Raw genomic sequence first — 25,672 nt, 5'->3', positions numbered from 1 at the left:
AAACATATTACCAAAAGTAAAAACTAAAACCACAGAGATGGCTACAGTAGTTGGCCCAAAACTGTCCTCATTCAATGGCTATCCCAGATATGGCGGAGATGACCATAGGTCCAGCAATCCACCTTACAATATTCCAATTTTAGGGATAAGGAAGCCAAAGCTTATCTTCGCAACACTGGGTTCTAGCCCCATATTGAATGTCTGTTCATCGGTGGGCATGCTCATTCAGGCATACACCTATACTCACTCATGCCAAGCAAATTTAGAGTTGCCAGTCAGCCTTATATGTCTTTGGGATGGGATAGAAATTTAGAGAGTATGTAATTCCACACATACAGTGAAACAGACAAAATATGAGGCCAGTCTCTTGTACCTTCTCTTTACTGCACCCCTATCCAACAGTATTGGAGTAAATGTCCTTTTTGGAATACAGCAAACACGATTTATATCCCATTTTTCACTGCAAGCTCATGAGGAGCTTTACAATGGAAGGACAGCAAACAGCCACTCAAACACAATACAAGTTATAGTTCTTCCTAACAACATCACATGCCTTTTGATGCAAGGAAGCCTTTTGACATAAAACAGAAAAGTCCGGAAACACGTCTTCAGATTGTTGAAAAAGAGAGATTTCCTCTGAAGCTTTAGCCAAGTGGAGATGTTTAGACAAAGCTATTCTACTTGTCCGAATATCACTTCTAATAATATTTGTGTGGCAGCTTTCTGAACTTTTAAAAACAAATTAATTTCTTTTCTTTTTTGTTTAATAGTAGATAACCTTAAAAACAAACAAATAAATGAATAAAGGGACGATATGAGGTACAGCATAACATTGGTGGCAACCATGCAAAGAACAGGGTGGAGTGTTTTTATTTGTATTTATTTATTTAAAAAAAAATACAAATGTAAACTCACAACAGTTTTCCGTGACGTAGTGCAGCAACCAGAGAGACACTTTCTGCCCCAACCAGCCTTACATGTACGTACACACACAAACACACACATACACACACAGGCACTGCTCTGGGTACCATAGCAACTGGGATGGGATTACCAAGCTGTGGAGCTGGAGAGAGGTAGCTAGCCAATGGCGGCTGACCGATTTCGAACATTAGAGCACTAAGTCTGAGTGGCAGCCATTCCGGCGCTGACCGTTAACTCTTTTTTGCTGTTGTTGTTCTTAATGAATACTCCCCTGCTGAGTGCACTGACATTTTCCCTTTCTCTTTGCACCCCCACCTCACTCCCCATTCCTCATGCCTATTCTAGTTCTCCCCATTTGGAGGGTTATAGCGTGCCAGAGATGAATTAGGCCTAAACAATAGACCCTGCCTGGGACAGCTCCACAAGGCCCTGTCACCGTGGCAACCACAGCTCCAAGGAGGGAGGCCCCTCACAGCTGTTGGATCAGATTAGTTCAAGCTCTGATAATCCGCTGGTCACCCTTATGAGCAAAAAGCCTCACCAGCCCCCAAAATTCGGGTTGCCAAGGACCTTGGGTCCGGGTTGAGATAGAGAAGTAGAATGGTAAAAGAGACAACCAAACATGTTGAACATGTGGAAGTCGGCTACAACTTATAGGTCCCATGATGTGCGGCATTGTTGGCCATTGTCAAGACATGTGCTATACAATTCCAGCAACTGGAGGGGGAGACCAAACACGGAAAAATAAAACTAGCAAGATCCCACAGATTGAAGGGTTACTTCTTTCTCAATAATGCAGCCCTTCTACCAATTTTGGCTACTTGTGCCCAGGATGTAACGGATGCATAATTGGATTGGTGAGATAGCTATGGTTAGAATTTCATTGCCACCATAGGATCAAAGCTTCAATTAGATATTAATAGCACCTGTGGCACACACTGCTAGATTAACAAAGCAGTGGAGCTGAAATTTAAAAAAAAAAAAAAACACATCAGTTAGCCATTTCTAGTGCTGATCTCTGATCACAAATGGCACTTTGGATGTTTATATTAGTGAAGAGCACAGGGAAAGATCAATCATCTGTTCCACCCCAGCCAATGCCAAGCCATCACAGACTCGAAAATCTAATGATAAAAGGGTTTTACAAAATAAGAAATTTATGTTCTAATTAAGTGCCTAATTATGTACTCCCCAACACCCTCTTTTATATAGACAATGTATGGGTTTTAAGGCAAGGCATTGATCAAGTGTACAATTGCTGAGGAGTCTGTGATGCATTGCTAGTAGTGGCAAAAAGCCAGGACATTTTCTCTTGGTCATGTTAGGACAGGAGAGAACACACACCCACCTTGCCAAATTGGTCAAAGTATTGCTTCACATCTTCAATGGTGGTGTTTACCGACAGGCCTCCTACAAATATCTTCTTTGTCCGGGTCACCAACTGTAATAACAGAAAAAAGAAGAAAATTGGAAAACTAGCATCAGACCTTATTGACCACACTGCTTTTGAGTACTCCTTAACATTGCCCTTGTCTTTGACAAATTGGTCTGTCCACTGTTCACCTTCAACATTTCTGAAACTGAAATACAGAGAGTTTATACTTTTCCAATTTGCACACCGAACCCAAGTGCCTGCCAGTGTGCACCTGACACTAAGCCTTACTCCTCATGTCACATAAGGTACTGGGACCTTTCCAGTTCTTCTGTCACATTAGGCTTTGTGGTCTTTTCAGTCCTTATGTCACACTAGGTCCCAGGACCTCATAGTTCTCTCTGTCAAACTACAATTCCTGGGCCTCCTGATCATTGTGTCACACACCAAGCCACTATGACTTAACTACTTCTGCAGTGTCTGAGCGTTCATTCTGCCAGAGTCTTGACACAGCTAAAGTGCTGAACATGTCCCAAGCTGCCTCTCAGGCCAGACTTTAGGGCCCAGCCCCCACTCTCAGCACACTAGAGAACACATTCCTTTCAGCATTCACAAGAGTTAGCATGGAGACCCAGTGAGGCCACATGGACAGTGCAGAAAGGAGGAGCCATAGACCATTAATCTCTGCCTGACCACTACTGGAGGTCATGACCTTCTCAACTGCACCATCTGTCACAAAGGACAAAAAAGTAAGACTGGGGGGGGGTTAGGAATGGGAAAAAAAAAAGTTCCCATCCTCTCCTTCAACTTGGGGGAGGGATTCACCTGCATACACAAGGGAAAAAAAAAGAACAGAACGAAAGAAGATGTTCTAAATATTTCCCTAACTGCAGACTTTGAAATTAACTACATTTCAGCAAAGTTTTAAGGTTCAATCAAGGGTCACCCAAGCACATACCCAATCATGAGTACTGCAAAATGGCTGCTTAGTGACAAGTTGAAAGTCTAAGCATTCCATAAGGACTTGGATTAACCATTTGGTGGGGTGGGGCGACTTCAAGGTCAGCTCTCAAAGTCCCCATTTCCTGTGATTTATATTCATACTTTGTATATCAACATGCTAACCCACGGACTACCATCCTGAACAATAGCAAAGCTACACCTTCCTTCATAGTCCTTCAAAACACAACATACTTCATCTTCAGTTGGTTCTCCAGCTACTATACGGACATTAAGGTGAACATTTGGGTCAGAAACTGTAACCTACAGAATTGTCCAAGGATGACTTGAGAAATCAAAGACAGCTTACTTGAAGATCACCAGAGACCTGCACAAAGTAAACTGAACTAAAGCATCAATGCAAGACGCAAGGCTGTGGAGTCAAACAAGGTCTCAAGGCAACAGTGAAAACATGCACAGTGAAAGGTGCATATATAGCTAAAGAAACAAAATGAGGACATGAACGGTCTAGGAATACAAAAGAATTTAGAGCTTAAGGAACACAAATTCAACATTGTCTGTGCAAACTGTCTGCTCACTGTCAAGTTTATTCACGTCATTAGCCAATTTTTTTGTTAAGGATGCTGTCTCACCGTCACTGTGAAGTTTCCTCTCTGCCAAACTATCCAATTGCCACTAAGTTGACTGCGTGAGAAATTAATCCATGTATCTGAAATCCTCAAAGGCCCTGATAAAGTAGATCCAACAACATTCTTTCAGCTTAAGGGGAAATGACGTACTTGAGGACATCAATGGAAATTAAAGGGAAGTGCATTTAAGACTGAAGCCAGGAAGCACTTCTTTATGCAGAGTCGTGAGACTCTGGAACACACAAATGAGACATATAGTTGAAGCAGAAACCTTGACAACCTTGAAGACGACTCTGGATCAGATGATGGGACAGCTTAGGTTTAGCTAAACAAACAGACTTGATGGACTGAATGTTCTCAACTTGTTTGTCACATTTCTTGTGTTTCTTATGTAAATATATTCACTGCTGAACTATTCACCTTCCCTCAAACCTACTTTCTGAAAAATATGCTGTAGTCAAAAGTCTATTTTTTTTTTAACGTGTTTTCACTTAGTCATAAGTTTGTTCTCATCCAAAATAAACAGAAGTCACCAAAGCCTTTCTTCTCATTGCTAATTTTCTCAAAATTCATCACCTACTGAACTTCCACCTGCAATCCAACCATCTTCTCCTTAACTAGACACCTTTCATTGCAAATCATTCTCCAGATTTACTAATTCACTGACTTCTTATTAACCTCATTCCATACGTATCTATGTTTCTTACAGTTAGTTTAAGGGTCTACAACATTTTAACCAGCTCAATTAAGCCCACAGTCTTTGTCAGTGTTTATTGACTATCAGAAGCTTAATTTAAATGTACTGCTTACATGTGTGCACCTGTCATCAAGACAATTTTCTCCTCTACAAAAAACAAAGACAGCTGTCCCTCCAAAGAGTGTAAAATTTTTTTTTCTTGGTAATAACCTTAGGAGGACCTCCAGTTCTAGTTTTCACTCATTTGTCTAATACAATAAGGTAGTGTTTCTTGAATGAGAGTCCAGTAACGTTTCTACAAATTTCCTTGAGTAGAAATTTGCATGAAATATGAGACAGCCTTACTCTTGAAAAGAAAATATTGGTGTATTACTGAGCATTTAAAACAATTTGTCCAGGTTTGATTCCTAGCCAACCCAAAGAGATTGTATATGGTTTCGTCAGAAGTGTGGCCCCCTAGAGGCTAAAGGGTTAGACTGCAATTCATAAGGCTTCAACATTCAGTAACTTCAACCGATTCATCTTGTGACCCCAGGCTAATCACTTAACCTTCCTGTATTCAAGCTGTAGAATTACAAACACAATTGTGCTGTAAAGCACTTAGGTGTTCAGTATGAAAGAAGCCTATGACCTTTTCATTTTATTTCCCCATTTAGATAAAAAGGAAGGGCCATCTTTGCTGTGTTGCTTTAAGCACAGGAAATTGAATATTATGCAGGTTTTATCTAATATAAACATTGTATGTACAGCCTTCAAAAAAGCATAAAAATTAAAAAGGAAATGGACTGTGCATTCGTCATTTTCAAAGGAAAGGCATTTGTCTGCTCCCAGCTTTCACTTGGTATGATTTGCGTTTGTCCAGAGGATTATTTTTGATTTATTACACTGCAGGCATGGCAGGAAAAGCCAATGTTTCCTGTTGCGCTGCACGCCTTTTGTTAAACTATCGCGGCACGAGATTGAAAAGGAGCAAATAATAAGCAGCAGACAGCATCTGGATTTTAGGCGTGTTGTGTGAAGACGTGAAAGCCAGATCATATTGAAAGAGAGCACTAAATTAATAATTAGTGCCAAAGTGATCACTTAAATGCTGACAGGCAGAAATCTGCAACAGATGGGTTACACACACATCTCAGCTCCTAATGTCAGTCACACTTGTATGAAGGAACCAGCAGTTATTTTTCTGGTTGCTGAAAAATGTGCTATGACCTGGGACCTGTTCTAACAACATTATAGGATTTTGTGGGGTGGGGATTCTGGGGTGTTAGAGATAGACAACTTCAAGAGTGGTGCTGCCCCTCTTTTTACTATCCTAAGGAAGCCGTAAGTTAAGGCCCCCCTAATTACAAGGCTGCCTCATATTGCAAGCTCAGGGATAATCCCTATCGATGGCTCCCTTGGTCTTTGGGAAAAAAGCCCAAGCTGACACTAAAGCGCCTTCTGTCATCCAATTACTTAACCGAATTAACCCAATTTCTTCACCGTCCACTCCCCCACCACCAATTACCCGCAACCTGCTGAGTCCTGCTTTGCCTTAACTGACAGACTCACTTGTGCTGCTCATAAGACACGCAAATGAGTCATCCTCATTCCTCCTCGCTTGTTCAGCAGAAGAACGGTCAAAGATTTCTTCACTAGCTTCTCTGTGCATACCCCTTGGAGGTCTGCATAAGGCCTACTCCACTAATAACTCGGAGCCCTGAAAAACTGCCTACATGATTACCTGACCCTGCCATGTCTTTCACCACATAGCTCCTTCACTCCAATTCACTATAAGTTACCCACTGTAAGAAATTATAACACCAGGAAACACACTCAGCAGCACCTATTGTGATAATCTTTCAACAACCCTCCAATTGGCTTGTGTGGCTACCAGTCTCAATGTAATGAGCCCCTTTTTCAGTAGAACCCCAACCAAGACCATTTTGTGCTTTGGAATGGAATCAAGCTGTCCTAGCACTGTATAAAGAAGTAACCAGATATAATAAGGTGATTCATAAGTGGACCCTGAGAGGATTCTGAAACCCATGTATGGAAAACATTTATTGCAATTATCAAAAATTTATGAATGCAGGGTTTTATTCAATATTAATGTTGCAGTTTAAGTTCCTATTAATAAAGCAGTTAGAGTTATAGAGGATATGATAAAGAGGCAATCTAAAAATCAACTGACATAACCTGATAAGTGTGCATTTTAAACTCTGATGTCCACTCATTTATGAAGTATGTCCTGCAATGCTAACCCAGTGTTGGTTTTTTAGGATCTTCAGAAGTGTGCTCTTATCACTTAGCTAAGGACATAACTACTTTCAAAAAATGGGAAAGGAGATAATAAATACAATGGATGATTATTAAAATGTAAAGTGATTTAAAGATCTTTCCAATTTAGTAATTGGCTTCAAAAATATAAGTGACATACTTGGATTATGAGGTCTTATAAGAAAGCACCTTGGAACCACATCATGGAAAGGATCCTCAAGTTCAATACAAAGCATTGGAACTACCATCAAGCTGTTTAAAAAATTCCACACAACCAAACCTGAGATTTGTGCTTAGAATTATCGCCAAATTAAAAAGCATCAGGTACCTAAACTTCCTCCATTTCATCTATACTTGAAGACTTCACCTGATGGCTTTCTGAGGAACTATTACAAGGACCATATCATAGTAAGGCAACTTTAACATACTGTATTTCCATGGTTAATGTAATGCCACCTAAGTTGATCCAACACTACCAGAAGTCTGCTGGGTTTTCTAAGCTACCCAGATTCCACAATTCCAGCTAAATGAGGCAGGAAAACTGAACCAGCAACACAGGCTCCTTAGCAGACTTAGTAAAACAACCCACCTGAGAACCACAAAGCTTTAAGTCAATAAATCTGCTCTCACATCACCATACTGTTATCAGCAGCTTAAATGAAACTCACACCTACTACTTAGCCCATACCATACCAGCCTATCACAATTCTCCCTAAACTCACTATATTGCTATTGGGTCACAAAACTGCCCTCACACAGCAACTCAGCAACCAGTCAACAAAACTACTTGCAATTATGACACTACTTTTGGATTCACCCAGTTATCTATATTCTATTATCTAATTACCAGAACATAACATTTTCACATGGCTCCTTAAATTGACCATTTTCAGCTGCCAGCCAATAAAAATTATTTACACTATAACATCTGGCACCTTAAATTGCCAGCACATTTCTGCTCAACTACCAAATAACTCCTTACATGTCACTACACTACTTAAAATGCTACACATTGCTAGGACATGTAAGCACACATGTGACAATACTGCTACAGCTATTCTCCCCCAACTTGCCCACGCGCTACGTCTTAATTAAAAACTTCAGTTCAGCTCCTTATACTGACCACAGTCAGTTGCCAGTAAATAAATCCATCCATAGTATGCCACCTGGCAGAAAGTATTTAAGTGCACACATACCACCACACTACCACCTGAGATCCATGAATAATTCACACACAAAAGCCTAAATAACTGTAATTACAATTTTTCATTTAGTTTCTTAAACTGACCACATTTAGTCAGCAGTCAATAAAAACTATCCATGTTGTACCGGATGGCAGTTAAACCTGCTGCCCACACACACACAACATTTAATTACCTTAGGAATATAAGAAGTTCGACAAACAAGAGCAGTCCATTATGCTCATTTCATTAGCTAACTTGTCCCAATATCTAATTCCAATACAATTTTTGTTTATTTTCAAGGTATCTGCTTCATCTACATAACTCCATAGTTTCTTACAGGTTGCCATGACTCTTTAAAATAAGTGGCTTTGCCTTAAATGCACTTCCACTTTACATAACCATCTTTGAGTAGTGTTTAACTAAAAGAATGCTGCTGCATCAATTTTAATTGTAAATAAAAATTACCACATGCTCCTTAACCTGACCACATTTACTTAGCAGTCAATAACACTATTCACACTATACCAACTCTCACCCTAAACTGACAACACCTTTCCTCTCAACAGTCAATATAGCCACATATACCTCCACAATTATGGACTCCCTAAACAGTCCACCCACTGTCACTTAATTGACAGTCAATGCACATTTTTAATATTACATACAGGAAGCATTAGAACAGAATCTTATTAATTGCTTTGCGATGAGACTTTACTAGTGAAGGTACTATATAAAATGCTTTATAGAAAATGGTATACCAAATAAAATGCTACTGGAAAATATAGATGAGTATTATGGAAGTTACATGTTTAGAGTAGTATAACAAAGAACAAAATAATAAAAATTAGTATGAGGGTCAAAAATTAATCCCACTTTACCAATTCAAATAATTTCAAATCCTAATGTGCTTGGTTTTTTAAGCATTTGCAACTCCCGTTCATTAAAGCAACTCACTCCTCCACTACAAAAGCTACAGACCACAATATCGACCAAAAAAAAAATTCTAACAACAGAGACCTCTATCCATTCATTTTCCCTGTGCAGGCAAAACAAGCCTGAGGCAATTCTTGTAATCAATGGGTCAGTGTTGATAGAATTCCAGTCAATGACAGGGGATGCAGAAGCCCACCAGGGCAAATTAGCAGTTTGTGGAAGTAAACCAGAAAAAAAGGACAATCTGCACACCAGCACAAGGAGAATTTGCAGACTTCATGTCAGAGTTAAACCAGCATTGGTTTAAAGAATACAGACTTAACATGGTGTGCATCAATAACACATTAGCTACCCAAATGCCTCTGCCTCTGCTATGTCAGATTAAAAAAAAAGTATATATAGCACATAAAATACAACCCTAATTCAGAAAAAATTATGATGGTGTGGAAAATGCAAATAAAAGAAGAAAAAAAAAAGTGATTCTGAAATTTATGTAATTGCAGAGCGTACAAACCTAAGGTTTTTTTACAACCCATGTTTTGTCTGGTCAACTTCATTTAATTTGTTAATGTACACTCACCACTTTGCAATGTCGACATCCCTTCTTACAACACTCTCACTGAGGATACCAAGTAATGAAGCATTTCAGGTGTTACTTTGTCCCACTCTTCCTGCAAACACGTCTTAAGGTGTGCAACAGTACGGAGTTGTCGTTGTTGCATTTTTCATTTCAAAATTCTCCACACGTTCTTTACTTATGGACAGGTCAGGACTGCCGACAGATCAGTCCAGTACCCATACCCTCTTCTTCCGCAGCCATGCCTTTGTAATATGTGCAGAATGTGGTTTTACATTGTCTTCTTGAAAAATGCATGGATGTCTTTGGAAAAGATGTCACCTTGAAGGCAGCATATGTTGCTCTAAAATCTCAATGTACTCACAAAAGTATAAAGTCCCTTTACCAAGGGCATGGACACAACCCCAAACCAGATCCTTGCTGTTGGACTTGCTCTTGATAACTGTCTGTAGCACACAGCGTCCATTTCTTCCAAAAAAGATCTGGAATACTTTGTCTGACCACAATACATATTTCCACTATGTGATGGTCCATCATAGAAGTCTCTGAGCCCAGAGAATTCAATTCCACTTCTTCGGACATGGTTAAAATAAGGCTTCTTTTTTGTACAGTACAGTTTTAAGTGTCATTTGTGAATGTTACTCTGTATTATGGTGCTTGACAAAGGTTTGCCAAAGTTTTCCATTGCCCTTGTGATTATATCAGCTATTGATGAGTGATGATTGATGGAGTACCACCTGAGGGATCAAAGATCATGGGTGTTCAGCTTAGGCTTGTGCCCTTGCCCTTTATGCACAGAAATTCCACCAGATTCCTTGAATTGTTTAATGATATTATGCACTGTAGAGGGAGAAATATGCAAATCCCTCCCTATCTTTCTTTGAAGAACATTGTTTTTCAACGTTACAATAATTTCTCACGCATTTGTTGACAAACTGGAGATCCTCTGGCCATGTTTGCTCCTCAGAGACTCAGCCTTTCGTGGATACTGCTTTTGTACCAAATCAAGATCACAATCACCTGTTTGAAATCACATTAATTATTTCACCTTGTTACTGGTACTATTTTTTTTTTGGAATGTGTTGTAGGCCTGAAATGTAGGAAAGGATGTATATAAACAAATGAAATAAAGTTGACCAGACTAAACATGAAATATCTTGGGTTCATACTGACTGCAAAGAAAGAAAAGTGATAGCATATTTAAAAATTACTGAGTTTTATTTATTTATTTTTAATTTCCATGCCGTCCCAGCTTTTTCCGATTTGGGGTTGTACTTGAAGAATCTCTCCCCAACTTGCATCAAAAAAGTTCACCTACCTTTGGTTGAGCCCGGCGAGGGAAAGCCACTTTTGGGTCAATCTGAAAAGCAAGAAGAAGAATAGTCAATATGGGTTCCAACATCACCCACAAAATCCAGGAATTCATTGCAGGTTATTCGAATATAAAATGCCCCCTCATTGAACAGACTCAGATTACTACACACAAATTACAAATATAATACAATTACAATAAAACACAAACACCATGCAGTATATGCATACAAATACACAAATATATCAATGCAAGGAAAAATTAATTTGTATTCAAAATTATTGCAATCTTTTAGGCTCCTAATTATGGTAAAGTCAAGCCAGGCAAGGAGCAGAGAACATATCTCCAGCTGAAAAACTAAACCTCTAGGAGAGCATTACTTTCAGAAAAAGGCAAAGTCAAAGTCTAGATGGCTAATCTGCTAATACTATGGTGCAGGCTAGTGTCTACTATTGCTAAAAATAAAGTCTACTCTCAAAAGCATAGCTGCATGACTGCAGTTTTTTTTCCAGAGTCTCAAAGCACATTGCCACAACCCCCTATCTCCACCAAGAGACAGAATTCAGCATTGAGCTACACAAATCACCATGCTAAAGTCCACCCCTCATTATGTGATTATAAAACAAAAAAAAAAAAAAAAAAAACAGTAAGCATGCAAACTACATGCATCATGGGCAGCAAAATGTAAAATTAAAAATTAATAAATATATGTTATATAATTGTGATAAAAGTGCTAATGGATGTTGAAGACATCAGCGATCTAGAGGTGGCTTTGGGGAGCGGCCAGTCCCTCTCATGCTATGTGCGTGCAATTAATCACAAGCATGCTGGCAACCAATCACACAAGCAGGGGAGTGGCCAGTACCTCCCATGCTGCATGCAACCAATCACTAGCGTGCTGCTGATCAATCAGAATGGAGGATATTGGACAAACCCAGTTGGTGGGCTCCGCATACCAAATGCCCTGCGACTTCGGGTGCTCCCCGGACTCCAGCATTTATGGTGTCTTTTCTCTCAGTTCTCACAGGGGCATGAAGCTCGTGACATCAATTCATTTCATTTGCAGGTTCTGTTATCCTTGGGGTACACATCTGTAGGCGATTTGGGAGTTGAGGAAACATGAATGTTTGCCAAAAATTCTGCCAATCTGTTAGATATGGCTAGGGTTTCTCCTCTACAAACTAATTAACACTTGTAACACTAGCATGAAGTTAAAGGTGGGATACTGCCACGCTGTAGAGGTGCTCATGCTGTCATGCACCCATAAAATTTTGATGTTTTGTAACAGCAAACTTAGGGCTCTGCCCCTGCTCACTTTCATTGCTTCCCGCTGGGTTATCTACTTCACTGTATCACTTTACTCTGTTTACAGGTTCTATCACATCAGTTCAATTTGCTTGTAGAAGATTGTCCATATTTTTGGCAACTTTATAAAATAACTCCTCAACAACCTATTGATAACTGACAGAATATCAATCAATTAGTTTAAGTGCAATGATAAACTGTTTGTAATTATTGCATTATCTAATTTCTTTTGTGTGTGATAACACATATTCATTTTTGAAGAACCTTTCAAAAGGCAGCTCAACTTTCTTCCCTGTAAAATTGAAATGTCAAGTGTATGCCAGAGCCTGCAGAGCAACCAAAACTACAGGGGATTTGACAGGGGGAGCTGGCCCAGCGGGGTCAGTGAATGAAGCGAGCAGGAGAAGAGCCCCTAATAAATAAATAAAAGTATTTCATTCCAATATGAAATCAAGGCTGGAGATAACCAGAATAGGTGTCATACCAGGTGAAATAATAATAAAAAAAGTTTCCTACACTGGAGTAAAAAAAAAAAAAAGAATCAAATAGAAATAATTGCTGAATCTTTAAGGTCAGACCTGGAACATGTACCCCAAAAGAGATGAGACACACATTTTACAATTTAGAGCAAAATAGAAAAATAAATGCTTCTCATCCTCCCATACTCCAGCTGTAATGCATCTGGGGACTTGGCCCAGAAATGATCAATCAAGCAGATATACTGAAGTGGGCAGTGCCAAAGCATTAGAAATGTAAACTATTAGGTTGCTAGTTCAGTTGTCAACACTGGGCTACTGTGAGCACATACATCATTTAACATTCTAGTGTTTAGATTGTGGACACATGTTGATTAAAAAAAATCAAGTGTACTTGGGATTTCTAAATCTTTTTAGATAAATGGTCAGCCAAATAAAACATGTAAACCATACATTGTGATTTAAGTTTTACAGAGCAAGAAAGAAATCAGGTATATCAACTATAGTCATGTATACCACAGGACCTTAATTTCCAAAAACAAAGTATATAACATTATTTTTTTTTTTATTTTTTTTTTTTTTTAAAAACAAAGGTTATACCAAAGATTAATATTAAATATAAAAGACATTGATATCAAAACCAAAGTTGGCTAATGACTGGAGACAATGAGTACAGATAGGAAGAGAAGTAACCAGTGGAGTCCATATAGAACACATACTACAGTTACAAATTAATGTTAATGGCACAGATTTTAATTCTAAATTGTGAATAAACTGAAATTTCCAGATGACACCAAAATGGGAGGGATGGCCAAAAGAGTGGAGGCTGCAGAAACAATTATAACTAGGCAAGCACTGGGAAAATGAGGTTTAGTGCATACAAGTGCAACGTGCTACATGCAGGTAAAATGGTCATTAATTATTAACACTGAACTATAAGGACCAGAGATTAAAAGGTTGATGCCACATTTTCACTTTACACATTGTCTACAAAAGCAGCTGAAATGGTAAATAAAGCTCAAAACTGACTTAATTATTTACATGATATCCTCAAACTAATTACCTGCAATTACCTATAATTGAAATGCATTTGCCCTTTTATTTATTTCATTAAATGCTAGCTTACAAGGCTATATTGTAAATATGTCTATTGAAATAGGAATTCATTTTATTCTCATATAGCACAAATTGAAATTAAACCATTGCCACTGCTGCTACAGTCTAGATCAAATCTTCCATCCCTTTATCTGCTGCACAGTTATAGCACTCTACCTGCATTATGTGCAATATGACCTGCACATCTTTTAAAATTAAACACAATGGCCTAGGTTGAAATGGAGCACAGCCCCTTAAAATGGATAAGAAAATGTAGCACAATTTGGGAGCAGCAATAAATGAGTTTGAAATTATACACTCTGTGTGTGTGTGTGTGTGTGTGTGTGTGTGTGTGTGTGTGTGTGTGTGCACAACAGCAGTTTTACAACAAGTCAAATGTTATTTCTCTCCCATTAGTAATCCTTTTTCGCAATCTCGTGCAATGTGACCAGGGAACCATAAGGTGTATGAAAGAGAGTGTGAGAAAAAGAGACAACTGACAGAAACTGAGAAGCTAGTGCATATAAAATGTATAAGAGTATCTTTTTGAAATTATGATTAACATAAGACGACTCCCAAGATAGTAACACATTTTTTCCACTTTGTATATTGTGTTTAAAACGTCAGCCACACACATGCCTTCTCTATTAATTAAGCCCATCACAGCAGCAGACCCAGTTGGCATGTCTAGTTACAGGCCTTGCAACATACAAATCATCTGCATGGACATGGCCCAATAGAAAACAAGTCCCCACATGCTCACCTAATCACAAGGACAGTCCTTTATAAGTACAGAATATATCTGCTAAGAAATCCAATCATGCAGTAGTTGAAGCATGTCAGCTTAATTACATATATTGATGCTTTTGCTATCAGTCATATTAACTGTCACCCATAATTGCAAATATAAATATAACCCAGCATATACTGTACATGCAAGCCTAATTACACACAAATATCCTTACACTGCCACATGCACACACATACCATCTTTCCTAATTAAAACTACAATGCTAACCGAAATACATATTATTACATACACACACACACATAATAATATAGTATACACATATATGTTATATATTATACACACACACCAATCAGTTACAACATTAAAACACAAACACTGACAGATGAAGTGAATCGCACTGATTATCTGTTACAGTGACACCCATCAAGGGATGGGATATATTAGGCTGCAAGTGAACTGGCAGTTCTTAAAAGTGATGTCTTGGAAGCAGGAACAATGGGCAAGCCTAATGAGCTGAGCAACTTTGACAAAAACCTAATTGTGATGGATGGACTACTGAGTTAGAAAATCTCCAAAACATCAGGTCTTTTGGAGTGTTCCCTATATGCATTGGCTAGTACCTACCAAAAGTGGTTGAAGGTAGGACAACCAGGATCATGGGTGCCCAAGGCTCACTGATGCGCATGGGGAGTGAAGGCTAGCTCATCTGGTCCGATCCAACAAAAGAAATCCTGACAAAAAGATGTCAGAACTGCATAGCTGTAGACCAGTAAGAGTGTCCATGCTGACCCCTGTCCACTGCTGAAATCACCTACAATGAGCACATGAGCTACACAATTGGAAAATGGAGCAATGGAAAAAGGTGGCCCGGTCTGATGAATCAGATGATATTTTATTTATTTATTTATTTATTTTTATTAAGATCAGGTCCTTCATTAACCCGGGGGAAGAAATGGATGCAGGATTCAGTATGCGAAGAAGGCAAACTGGTGGAGGCATTGGTATGCTCTTGGTAATGTTCTGCTGGGAAATAAACAATTATTTATTGAGATAGGTGAACACTTCCCGAAAGGCACAGTTGTCCAAATGGGGTGGGTTTGAGGATACGATTGTGAGTGAATGAAAAGATGGAACTCTGGAGAGAACAACATACAATTGTCCTTGACTGAAAACTGGTTTTGACAGATACAGGCATCTCTTTTTGAAAGGTTTGTCCCTGTGCCTTAATTGTCATTGCAAAGGCCAATCTAACAGGAAATTGGCTGCATGTAAAAGTAAAAGGCAAATTTGAAACTGATGGGGTCAGGGATATCTCAGAAGTGAATGGTGATAGTGGCTGGAAGCATTTGGGACATCGCCACAATTTGTGCGTCGCCACCATAAACTCCGGAAGTATTCATGTAGTCAGCGTATTGTTGAGCAGACTGTATGACTATGCTTTCGTGACTAAGAACAACGCTCTGTCGTGCGTACCCCATGGTCTTAGAGTTGGTGGGCGGGGCTCTGTCATGCATACCCCATGCGCACAGCCTGCTCATGCCTCGAGAGCGAGGGTGGATGCAGGAGGAGGGTTAGAGTTGGCAGGTGCGGCTCTGTCGTGCGTATCCCATGACGCGGGAGGTGGGTTAGAGTTGGTGGGCGGGGCTCTGTCTTGCATGTGTGCGTATCCCATGGTCGGACAACATGGTGGATTATATATAGAAAAGCAACCGGAACAGAAAAGAACAATGAAAAGTCAACGTGGCTCAGAGGTGCGTGTGGACTGTAGCAGAGACGATTATAGCTCGCATGCGGAGTTGTTCCAGAGTGACAGTTGAGAAGTCAATGTCGCCATATAGTTGTTGAACGGGATCAGAAATAAAAGGAAAACAATGTGAAGGCAATGTCATAGGTGTTCCGTTTGTCCCATCTCCAACATCGAGGAGCCATTTTGCGAAATGTTGTTCTTCAGGAAGAGCTCTCATATTTGTCGTCAGTGTAAGAACATGTATGTGACGCCACAAAGGTTGCTTGTTAATGCAACTGGCGACAGTAAGTGCTCGGGAGCCACGCATAATGACGGGGAGAATTTGTCGGAAATCTCCACCCAATAGTATTGTTTTGCCTTCAAATGGCTGCGTGTCACCCATGAGGTCACGTAATAACCTGTCAACTGCCTGGAATGCGTATGCATGTGTCATTACTGCCTCGTCCCATATTATCAATTTGGATTGCAGAAGATGTTGAGCGTGTGGCGAGGTAGGTTTGATGTTGCATGCGGAAGTAGTATTCAGCCTCAAAGGTATTTTAAAAACGGAATGTGCAGTTCGTCCACCCGGTGTCAATGTTGCAGCTATTTCTGTAGAAGCTACGGTTGTAGGAATGTCTCCCTTAGCTCCGATGGTATGAATGAGGGTTTTGTAGACAAAGGTTTTCCCTGGTCCTGCAGGACCATCTAAGAAGAAGCATGTTTGTCGGGGATGGGAATCGCTGTATACAACATGTAAAACAGTGTCAACAGCTTGTTTCTGTTCTGTGTTGAGTTTGTCGTAGTGTTCCAGGAGGAGGGTTAGAGTTGGCGGCCGGGGCTCTGACGTACGTATGCCATGACGCGGGAGGAGGGTTAAAGTTGGCGGGCAGGGCTCTGTCGTGCGTACACCATGCACACTGCCTGCTCATGCCTCGAGAGCGAGGGTGGATGCAGGAGGAGGGTTAGAGTTGGAGGGCGGGGCCCTGTCTTCCTTGCCATGGTCTTAGTGAATTACATATTTTATATATATATATATATATATATATATATATATATATATATATATATATATATATATTGTCTACCACAATAAGACTTTAATAACACAATCATGTGAGATATGCAGATGAGCATAATTTCCTGTAAAACCAAAAACTAACCCTTAAAATGCTACATATTGTATATTTTTAAGTGAATTCTGTTTATATAAGAGCTTAAAGAACAACTTTTAACTATTAAATACCGGACTTATTAGGAAAATTAAATTACATGGCAAACTCAACTATTTACAAAAATAATCTCTAAAATTTTAACAATTTTCTACTGGCTCTAATTAACTGTCAAGATTGAAAGCGGTATCACCTATCACCGTAAAGGTGGCAGCCTTTAAACAATGGAAGGAAGAAAACAAAAACAGAAACAACAGAATGTACCTTTAGTTCACGCCTTCTTATTAATGCTCAACAAGCATGTAGCCCTTAGAGGTCTCCTTAATTAATCAGAAATATGCTTTTCCCTTCAGTGGAAAATAGTGTAGTGATGTGATAAAACAGTGGTTTTTATTTCACAAGACTGCTTCTTGCATTCACTGAACAAATGACTTAACTATATTATATCATATCTATATATGTATCTATACATCTATCTATCTATCTATATCTATATCTATCTATATCTATATCTATATATATCTATATCTATCTATATCTATATCTATATATATATATATATATATATATATATATATATATATATATATTACTGTCCAAAGGTTTAAGGCAGGTGTGAAAAAATGCTGTAAACAAAGAATGCTTTCAAAAATAGAAGTGTTAATCATTTATTTTCATCAATCAACAAAATGCAGTGAATGAACAAAAGAGAAATCTAAATCAAATCAATATTTGGTGTGACCACCCTTTGCCTTCAAAACAGCATCAATTCTTCTAGGTACACTTGCACACAGTTTTTGAAGGAACTCGGCTGGTAGGTTGTTCCAAACATCTTGGAGAACTAACCACAGACCTTCTGTGGATGTAGGCTTCCTCACATCCTTCTGTCTCTTCATGTAATCCCTGACACACTCGATGATGTTGAGATCAGGGCTCTGTGGGGGCCATACCATCACTTCCAGGACTTCTTGTTCTTCTTTACGCTGAAGATACTTATTAATGACTTTGGCTGTAAATTTGGGATCGTTGTCCTGCTGCAGAATAAATTTGGGGACAATCATACGCCTCCCTGATGGTATTGCATGATGGATAAGTATCGGCCTGTATTTCTCAGCATTGAGAACACCATTAATCCTGATCAAATCTCCAACTCCATTTGCAGAAATGCAGCCCCAAACGTTCAAGGAACCTCTACCATGCTTCACTGTTGCCTGCAGACACTCATTATTGTACCGCTCTCCAGCCCTTCGACGAACAAACTGCCTTCTGCTACAGCCAAATATTTAAAATTTTTGACTCATCAGTCCAGAGCACCTGTTGCCATTTTTCTGCACCCCAGTTCCTATGTTTTCGTGCATACTTGAGTCACTTGGCCTTGTTTCCATGTCGGAGGTATGGCTTTTTGGCTGCAACTCTTCCATGAAGACCACTTCTGGCCAGACTTCTCCGGACAGTAGATGGGTGTACCTGGGTCCCACTGGTTTCTGCCAGTTCTGAGCTGATGGCACTGCTGGACATCTTCCGATTTCGAAGGGTAATAAGCTTGATGTGTCTTTCATCTGCTGCAATAAGTTTCCTTGGCCGACCATTGCGTCAACGTTGATCCTCAACGTAACCCGTTTCTTTGTGCTTCTTCAAAAGAGCTTGAACAGCACATCTTGAAACCCCAGTCTGCTTTGAAATATTTGTCTGGGAGAGACCTTGCTGATGCAGTATAACTACCTTGTGTCTTGTTGCTGTGCTCAATCTTGCCATGACATGAAACTGTGTTCCATAACCTCACCTTGGTAGCAGAGTTTGGCTGTTCCTCACCCAGTTTTAAGCCTCCTACATAGCCGTTTCTGTTTCAGTTAATGACTGTGTTTCAACCTACATGTGACATTGATGATCATTAGCACCTGTTTGGTATAATTGGTTGATCATACACCTGACTATAATCCTACAAAATCCCTGACTTTGTGCAAGTGTACCCTATAAGAATTGATGCTGGTTTGAAGGCAAAAGGTAGTAACACCAAATATTGATTTGATTTAGATTTTTCTTTTGTTCGCTCACTTTGCATTTTGTAAATTGATAACAATAAACAATCATTATTTATATTTTTGAAAGCATTCTTTGTTTACAGCATTTTTTCACACCTGCCTAAAACTTTTCACAGTACTGTATATATATATATATATATATATATATATATATATATATATACACACACACACACACACACACACAGCGCATCCGGAAAGTATTCACAGCGCATCACTTTTTCCACATTTTGTTATGTTACCACCTTATTCCAAAATGGATTAAATTAATTTTTTTCCTCAGAATTCTACACCAAACACCTCATAATGACAACGTGAAAAAAGTTTACTTGAGGTTTTTGCAAATTTTTTAAAAATAAAAAAAACTGAGAATGTACATAAGTATTCACATCCTTTGCTCAATACTTTGTCAATGCACCTTTGGCGCAATTACAGCCTCAAGTCTTTTTGAATATGATGCCACAAGCTTGGCAACACACTATCCTTGGCCAGTTTCGCCCCATTCCTCTTTGCAGCAACTCTCAAGCTCCATCAGGTTGGATGGGAAGCGTCGGTGCACAGCCACTTTAAGATCTCTCCAGAGATGTTCAATCGGATTCCAAGTCTGGGCTCTGGCTAGGCCACTCAAGGACATTCACAGAGTTGTCCTGAAGCCACTCCTTTGATATCTTGGTTGTGTGCTTAGGGTCGTTGACCTGCTGAAAGATGAACCGTCTCCCCAGTCTGAGGTCAAGAGCGCTCTGGAGCAGGTTTTCATCCAGGAATGTCTCTGTACATTGCTGCAGTCATCTTCCCCTTTATCCTGACTAGTCTCCCAGTCCCCTGCCGCTGAAAAACATCCCCACAGCATGATGCTGCCACCACCATGCTTCACTTTAGGGATGGTATTGGCCTGGTGATGAGCGATGCCAGGTTTCCTCCAAACGTCACGCCTGGCATTCACACCAAAGAGTTCAATCTTTGTCTCATCAGACCAGAGAATTTTCTTTCTCATGGTCTGAGAGTCCTTCAGGTGCCTTTTGGCAAACTCCAGGCGGGCTGCCATGTGCCTTTTACTAAGGAGTTGGCTTCCGTCTGGCCACTCTACCATAAAGGCCTGATTGGTGGATTGCTGCAGAGATGGTTGTCCTTCTGGAAGTTTCTCCTCTCTCCACAGAGGACCTCTGGAGCTCTGACAGAGTGACCATCGGGTTCTTGGTCACCTCCCTGACTAAGGCCCTTCTCCCCCAATCGCTCAGTTTAGATGGCCGGCCAGCTCTAGGAAGAGTCCTGGTGCTTTCGAACTTCTTCCACTTACGGATGATGGAGGCCACTGTGCTCATTGGGACCTTCAAAGCAGCAGAAATTTTTCTGTAAACCTTCCCCAGATTTGTGCCTCGAGACAATCCTGTCTCGGAGGGTCTACAGACAATTCCTTTGACTTCATGCTTGGTTTATGCTCTGACATGAACTGTCAACTGTGGGGACCTTATATAGACAGATGTGTGCCTTTCCAAATCATGTCCAATCAACTGAATTTACCACAGGTGGACTCCAATTAAGCTGCAGAAACATCTCAAGGATGATCAGGGAAAACAGGATGCACCTGAGCTCAATTTTGAGCTTCATGGCAAAGGCTGTGAATACTTATGTACAGGTGCTTTAATTTTTTTATTTTTAATAAATTTGCAAAAACCTCAAGTAAACTTTTTTCACGTTGTCCATTATGGGGTGTTGTGTATAGAATTCTGAGGGAAAAAATGAATTTAATCCATTTTGGAACTAAGGCTGTAACATAAAAAAAAATGTGGAAAAAGTGATGCGCTGTGAATACTTTCTGGATGCACTGTATACACATATTATATATATATAATATATATATATATATATATATATATATTATATATTATATATATATATATATATATAATATTGCATGCACACACAAGCAGATTGTGTGTTAGTGCATTTTTATTAAAGTTCCATTAATATTGGTTCTCTGAGTACCATATTAAATTATGCTATTACAAGCAGTCCAAAAGTCATAAAGAACAAAAAACATTAACTGCCTTTGCAAGGCCCTTCTCCGAGGGCCTTCTTATCCTTGTTTGACTACCCTGGGCATCCTAATCAAACACAAACTCTTTCTTCTTTCACAGGTATAGACATTGCCACACCCAGCATAAAAAGTAGTGTTGGGATGCCAACCTTGTCACATGAGCATTTACACAGACACCCTATAATAATAAAATCCAGAATGCCAGTGTAATTACATGTACATATCCATACAACAATACAAGTATAGTTTGTGCCATGCATGATTAATCTTTACTTATACGACCCGATATAAGACAAGCTCCAGCATGGCAAATTAATCATTCTTAGAAATATATAAATTTAAGCTATACAAACTGTGTATGTTTGAAATGAGTACTCTTTATACTGTATATAAAATGCATCACCCATATTCACAGTTTGGGCTTGCAAAAAAAAGTAAAACTAAATAACATAAGATCCTCAAACATTTCAAGAATATGTACCAGAGAAATTCCCCTTTGCCCGAAACATGTCAATACTAAACCCGGCAGATTTTGAAGGCTTTGTTATATCCCATAGACAGTTCAGCATGGTACAAACACCACCTTCCCTACATAATTCACAAGTTGTCAAACAGACTGCTGAAGCAAGCAGCCATTCAGGTATAATCGAGAGTGGGCTGCACTTCTTGTCACTCCCAAAAGACAAGGCAATTAACTGCTGCTGTGGGAAAACTGGTCATCTTCAGGCACCAGCCCATGCAGAGAAAAACTGATAAGAACATTCTATACTTTGTGTGTCTGGCATGGTGTACTCGTATAAGCTCTCCAGCATTACTGGAAAATATTTGTTAATTAAAAAAAAGCAGACAGTGGACACTGTATGTTTATCCATTGCAGTTGCCTTCTAAACACCTTTGCACCACAATCCTTAAACATAAACCAACTATATAAATTGTCACAGGTGAAAACTGATATTAGGACAATATTTTCTTCATCCTAGTTTTCCTAAAACAAACAATTAAATCTACCATTCAGCAAATATCTATCATTCCTTACATCTACATCATTATGATGAGAATTGGTTGTTTTTGGTGGGGTGGGTGGGGAGGGGGGTGGTTTGTCTGTTAAGCGGACATTAAAGCCAGAAATTTAAAAATGACATAAGTGAAGGTACAAAATGACACAACAGAAGCAAAACTGGAAAAGCAAATAACTGGCACAGAGGTTCCACAGAAGGCTACGTAAATTCAGTGCAGAAGAGACCCCTGCAACATTGCTAGTGACTGAGGAACAAGTAGTGGGCAGGTGAATCCCCAAACATTGTTCTTCATCAACAATAAACAATAATCGTTAAAAAGTTTGTCTATATTGCAGATATGTTTCTGTGTGCTGCTTGATGATACAACAGGCAACTCTATTTTATACAAATTGGGACACTTGGAATTTAAGCATGCTCCATAATGGATAATCAATCGATTAAATGTACTAAACCATTATACAGCCACAATAAGCTAGTTTGTGTTCAACAGCAGTACAGGCCCAAAGGTTTTTTCACACACATCCTCAAAGCAACAGAATACAAATTATTATTTGTAATTACAGTGTTTACCTTTGCTCTTACCAGCCGCTGGTCACCTCTATATCCAGCCTACGATTGACCACAAGACAATGCTATACCCAGGATGAAAAACAAGCATCTATACCATTAACACAGTTATTTAATAATTGGAATCTCCCGTGTCCCCAAAACACTTTTTTTTTTTCTTTAAACTTTGGAAAAGGTAAATCTAGACAGGGGAACACTAGAGTACTAGAGTGAAGAATCTAAATAAATGTCTCAAAATCCATACTTCTTGTCTTCACCTCTGGATACATTGTCTGATTTTCAGCCTAGTGTATATATGGACATCTGAACAATATCCAGTAATGCTTGTAAACTGAATGGTGCGTGGTGTTAGCGGTGTTCCGTAAAATAGTGACAGCTTGATGCACAGAGGAAAAGCCAAAAGGTAAATGAAGTTTTCATATATTTTGCACTTGCCCTATCAGTTGGTTGTGTGCAGCTACAAGAACAGAACATACTGGGCTTTGTAAACTTAACATATCCATCTTGAACTGTGGGGTCAAAGTGGCTGATGACATGCACTGAAGAAAAGTGCCAAATCCAGTTTTGCAGGAGGTATAGAATTCCAAAGACCACCCACAACAGTACGAGAAGAGAGATTCACCCAAGTCAAATATATACAAATGTATACTTTTCTTCAGAATGATTGGACACATATCCTTAACTGCAGAAGACCAAGGTACTTTACACTTTAATTCCTGTGAGTCAGTCATCATCAATGCGAGTGTAAATGTGCAAATGGCAAACCACCTGCTGATTTGTGACAATTTTGCTTATGTGGAAATAGCACAAACAAGATGTACAGAGACAAAAAACACTGGTCTTCCAACAGTATATAAAAGCTTGAACAAACCTTTTCTAATTGCAGTATAAAGGACTAGAAGGGTATGTTTAAAAATGAAGCACTTGTAAGTTCTGTATTCATGTTCAGGTCAATTTAACAAATATATTAGTTATGTTTTTACTTCTGTTTGAATAAGCATTACAACTGCTCAAACCCTTTCAAAATATGTATTAAATTATAATCATATAATTTTATTCATACAATTATATGAATAGAAGTACAGAATAATTTATTGGTTTCTATAGCTCTGATTATACTGAACACCTTCAACAAATCAATGGTTTAATGCCATTTCACTTGTTTAAATATACTTCCTCGCACTGATGGGGAAAGGGAAGCTGGAGTCAATCCCAAAAACACAGGACACAAATCAGGAACCGTCCCAGGAAGCAATGCCATGGACTCACAGTGCTACTCCCTTATAGTCCAAGAGCATGCTGTTAGCTTGACTGGCGACTCTAACCTAACAGTGGGTAAATGCATACGATCAAGACTTGCATTCACATTTAGAACTGAAAATGAGGTGATAGTAATAAGATAAACTAAACCTGTTTTTCCATCCATCCTCTTCCGCTTATCCGAGGTCGGGTCGTGGGGGGCAGCAGCTTGAGCAGAGATGCCCAGACTTCCCTTTCCCCGGCCACTTCTTCTAGCTCTTCCAGGAGAATCCCAAGGCGTTCTCAGGCCAGCCAAGAGACACAGTCCCTCCAGCGTGTCCTGGGTCTTCCGTGGGGCCTCCTCCCGGTTAGACGTGCCTGGAACACCTCACCAGGGAGGCGTCCAGGAGGCATCCTGAATCAGATGCCCGAGCCACCTCATCTGACTCCTCTCGATGCGGAGGAGCAGCGGCTCTACTCTGAGCCCCTCCCGGATGACTGAGCTTCTCACCCTATCTTTAAGGGAAAGCTCAGACACCCTGCGGAGGGAAACTCATTTCAGCCGCTTGCATTCGTGATCTTGTTCTTTCGGTCACTACCCATATAGCTCATGACCATAGGTGAGGGTAGGAACATAGATCAACTGGTAAATTGAGAGCTTTGCCTTGCGGCTCAGCTCCTTTTTCACCACGACAGACCAACGCAGAGCCCGCATTACTGCGGATGCCGCACCGATCCACCTGTTGATCTCACGCTCCATTCTTCCCTCACCCGTGAACAAGACCCCAAGATACTTGAACTCCTCCACTTGGGGCAGGATCTCGCTACCAACCCTGAGAGGGCACTCCACCCTTTTCCGGCTGAGGACGATGGTCTCGGATTTGGAGGTGCTGATTCCCATCCCAGCCGCTTCACACTCGGCTGCGAACCTATCCAGAGAGAGCTGAAGATCACGGCCTGATGAAGCAAAACAGGACAACATCATCTGCAAAAAGCAGTGACCCAATCCTGAGCCCATCAAACTGGACCCCCTCAACGCCCTGGCTGCGCCTAGAAATTCTGTCCATAAAAGTTATTAACAGAATCGGTGACAAAGGGCAGCCCTGGCGGAATCCAACTCTCACTGGAAACGGGGTTCGACTTACTGCCGGCAATGCAGACCAAGCTCTGGCACCGATCGTACAGGGACCGAACAGCCCTTATCAGGGGGTCCGGTACCCCCATACTCTCGGAGTACCCCCCACAGGATTCCCCGAGGGACATGGTCGAATGCCTTTTCCAAGTCCACAAAACACATGTAGACTGGTTGGGCAAACTCCCCATGCACCCTCCAGGACCCTGCTATGGGTGTAGAGCTGGTCCACTGTTACGTGACCAGGACGAAAACCACACTGT

General features: G+C 40.0%; 1 protein-coding gene across 1 annotated transcript in view; it reads right to left on the bottom strand.

Annotated features, from left to right (window-relative positions):
* The window catches only part of msi1b (musashi RNA binding protein 1b), a 68,948-nt gene that overhangs the window by 25,317 nt on the left and 17,959 nt on the right, over positions 1-25,672 (bottom strand). Inside the window, 2 exon segments of the mRNA XM_028824813.2 lie at positions 2,273-2,365; positions 10,854-10,895. Coding sequence (XP_028680646.2) covers positions 2,273-2,365; positions 10,854-10,895 — 135 coding nt within the window.

This window comes from Erpetoichthys calabaricus, chromosome 18 (genome assembly GCF_900747795.2).
Source record: "Erpetoichthys calabaricus chromosome 18, fErpCal1.3, whole genome shotgun sequence".
Classification (NCBI taxonomy): Eukaryota; Metazoa; Chordata; class Cladistia; order Polypteriformes; family Polypteridae; genus Erpetoichthys; species Erpetoichthys calabaricus.
Note: the sequence above shows the minus strand (reverse complement) of the source record. Positions and strands in the feature narration are given on the sequence as shown.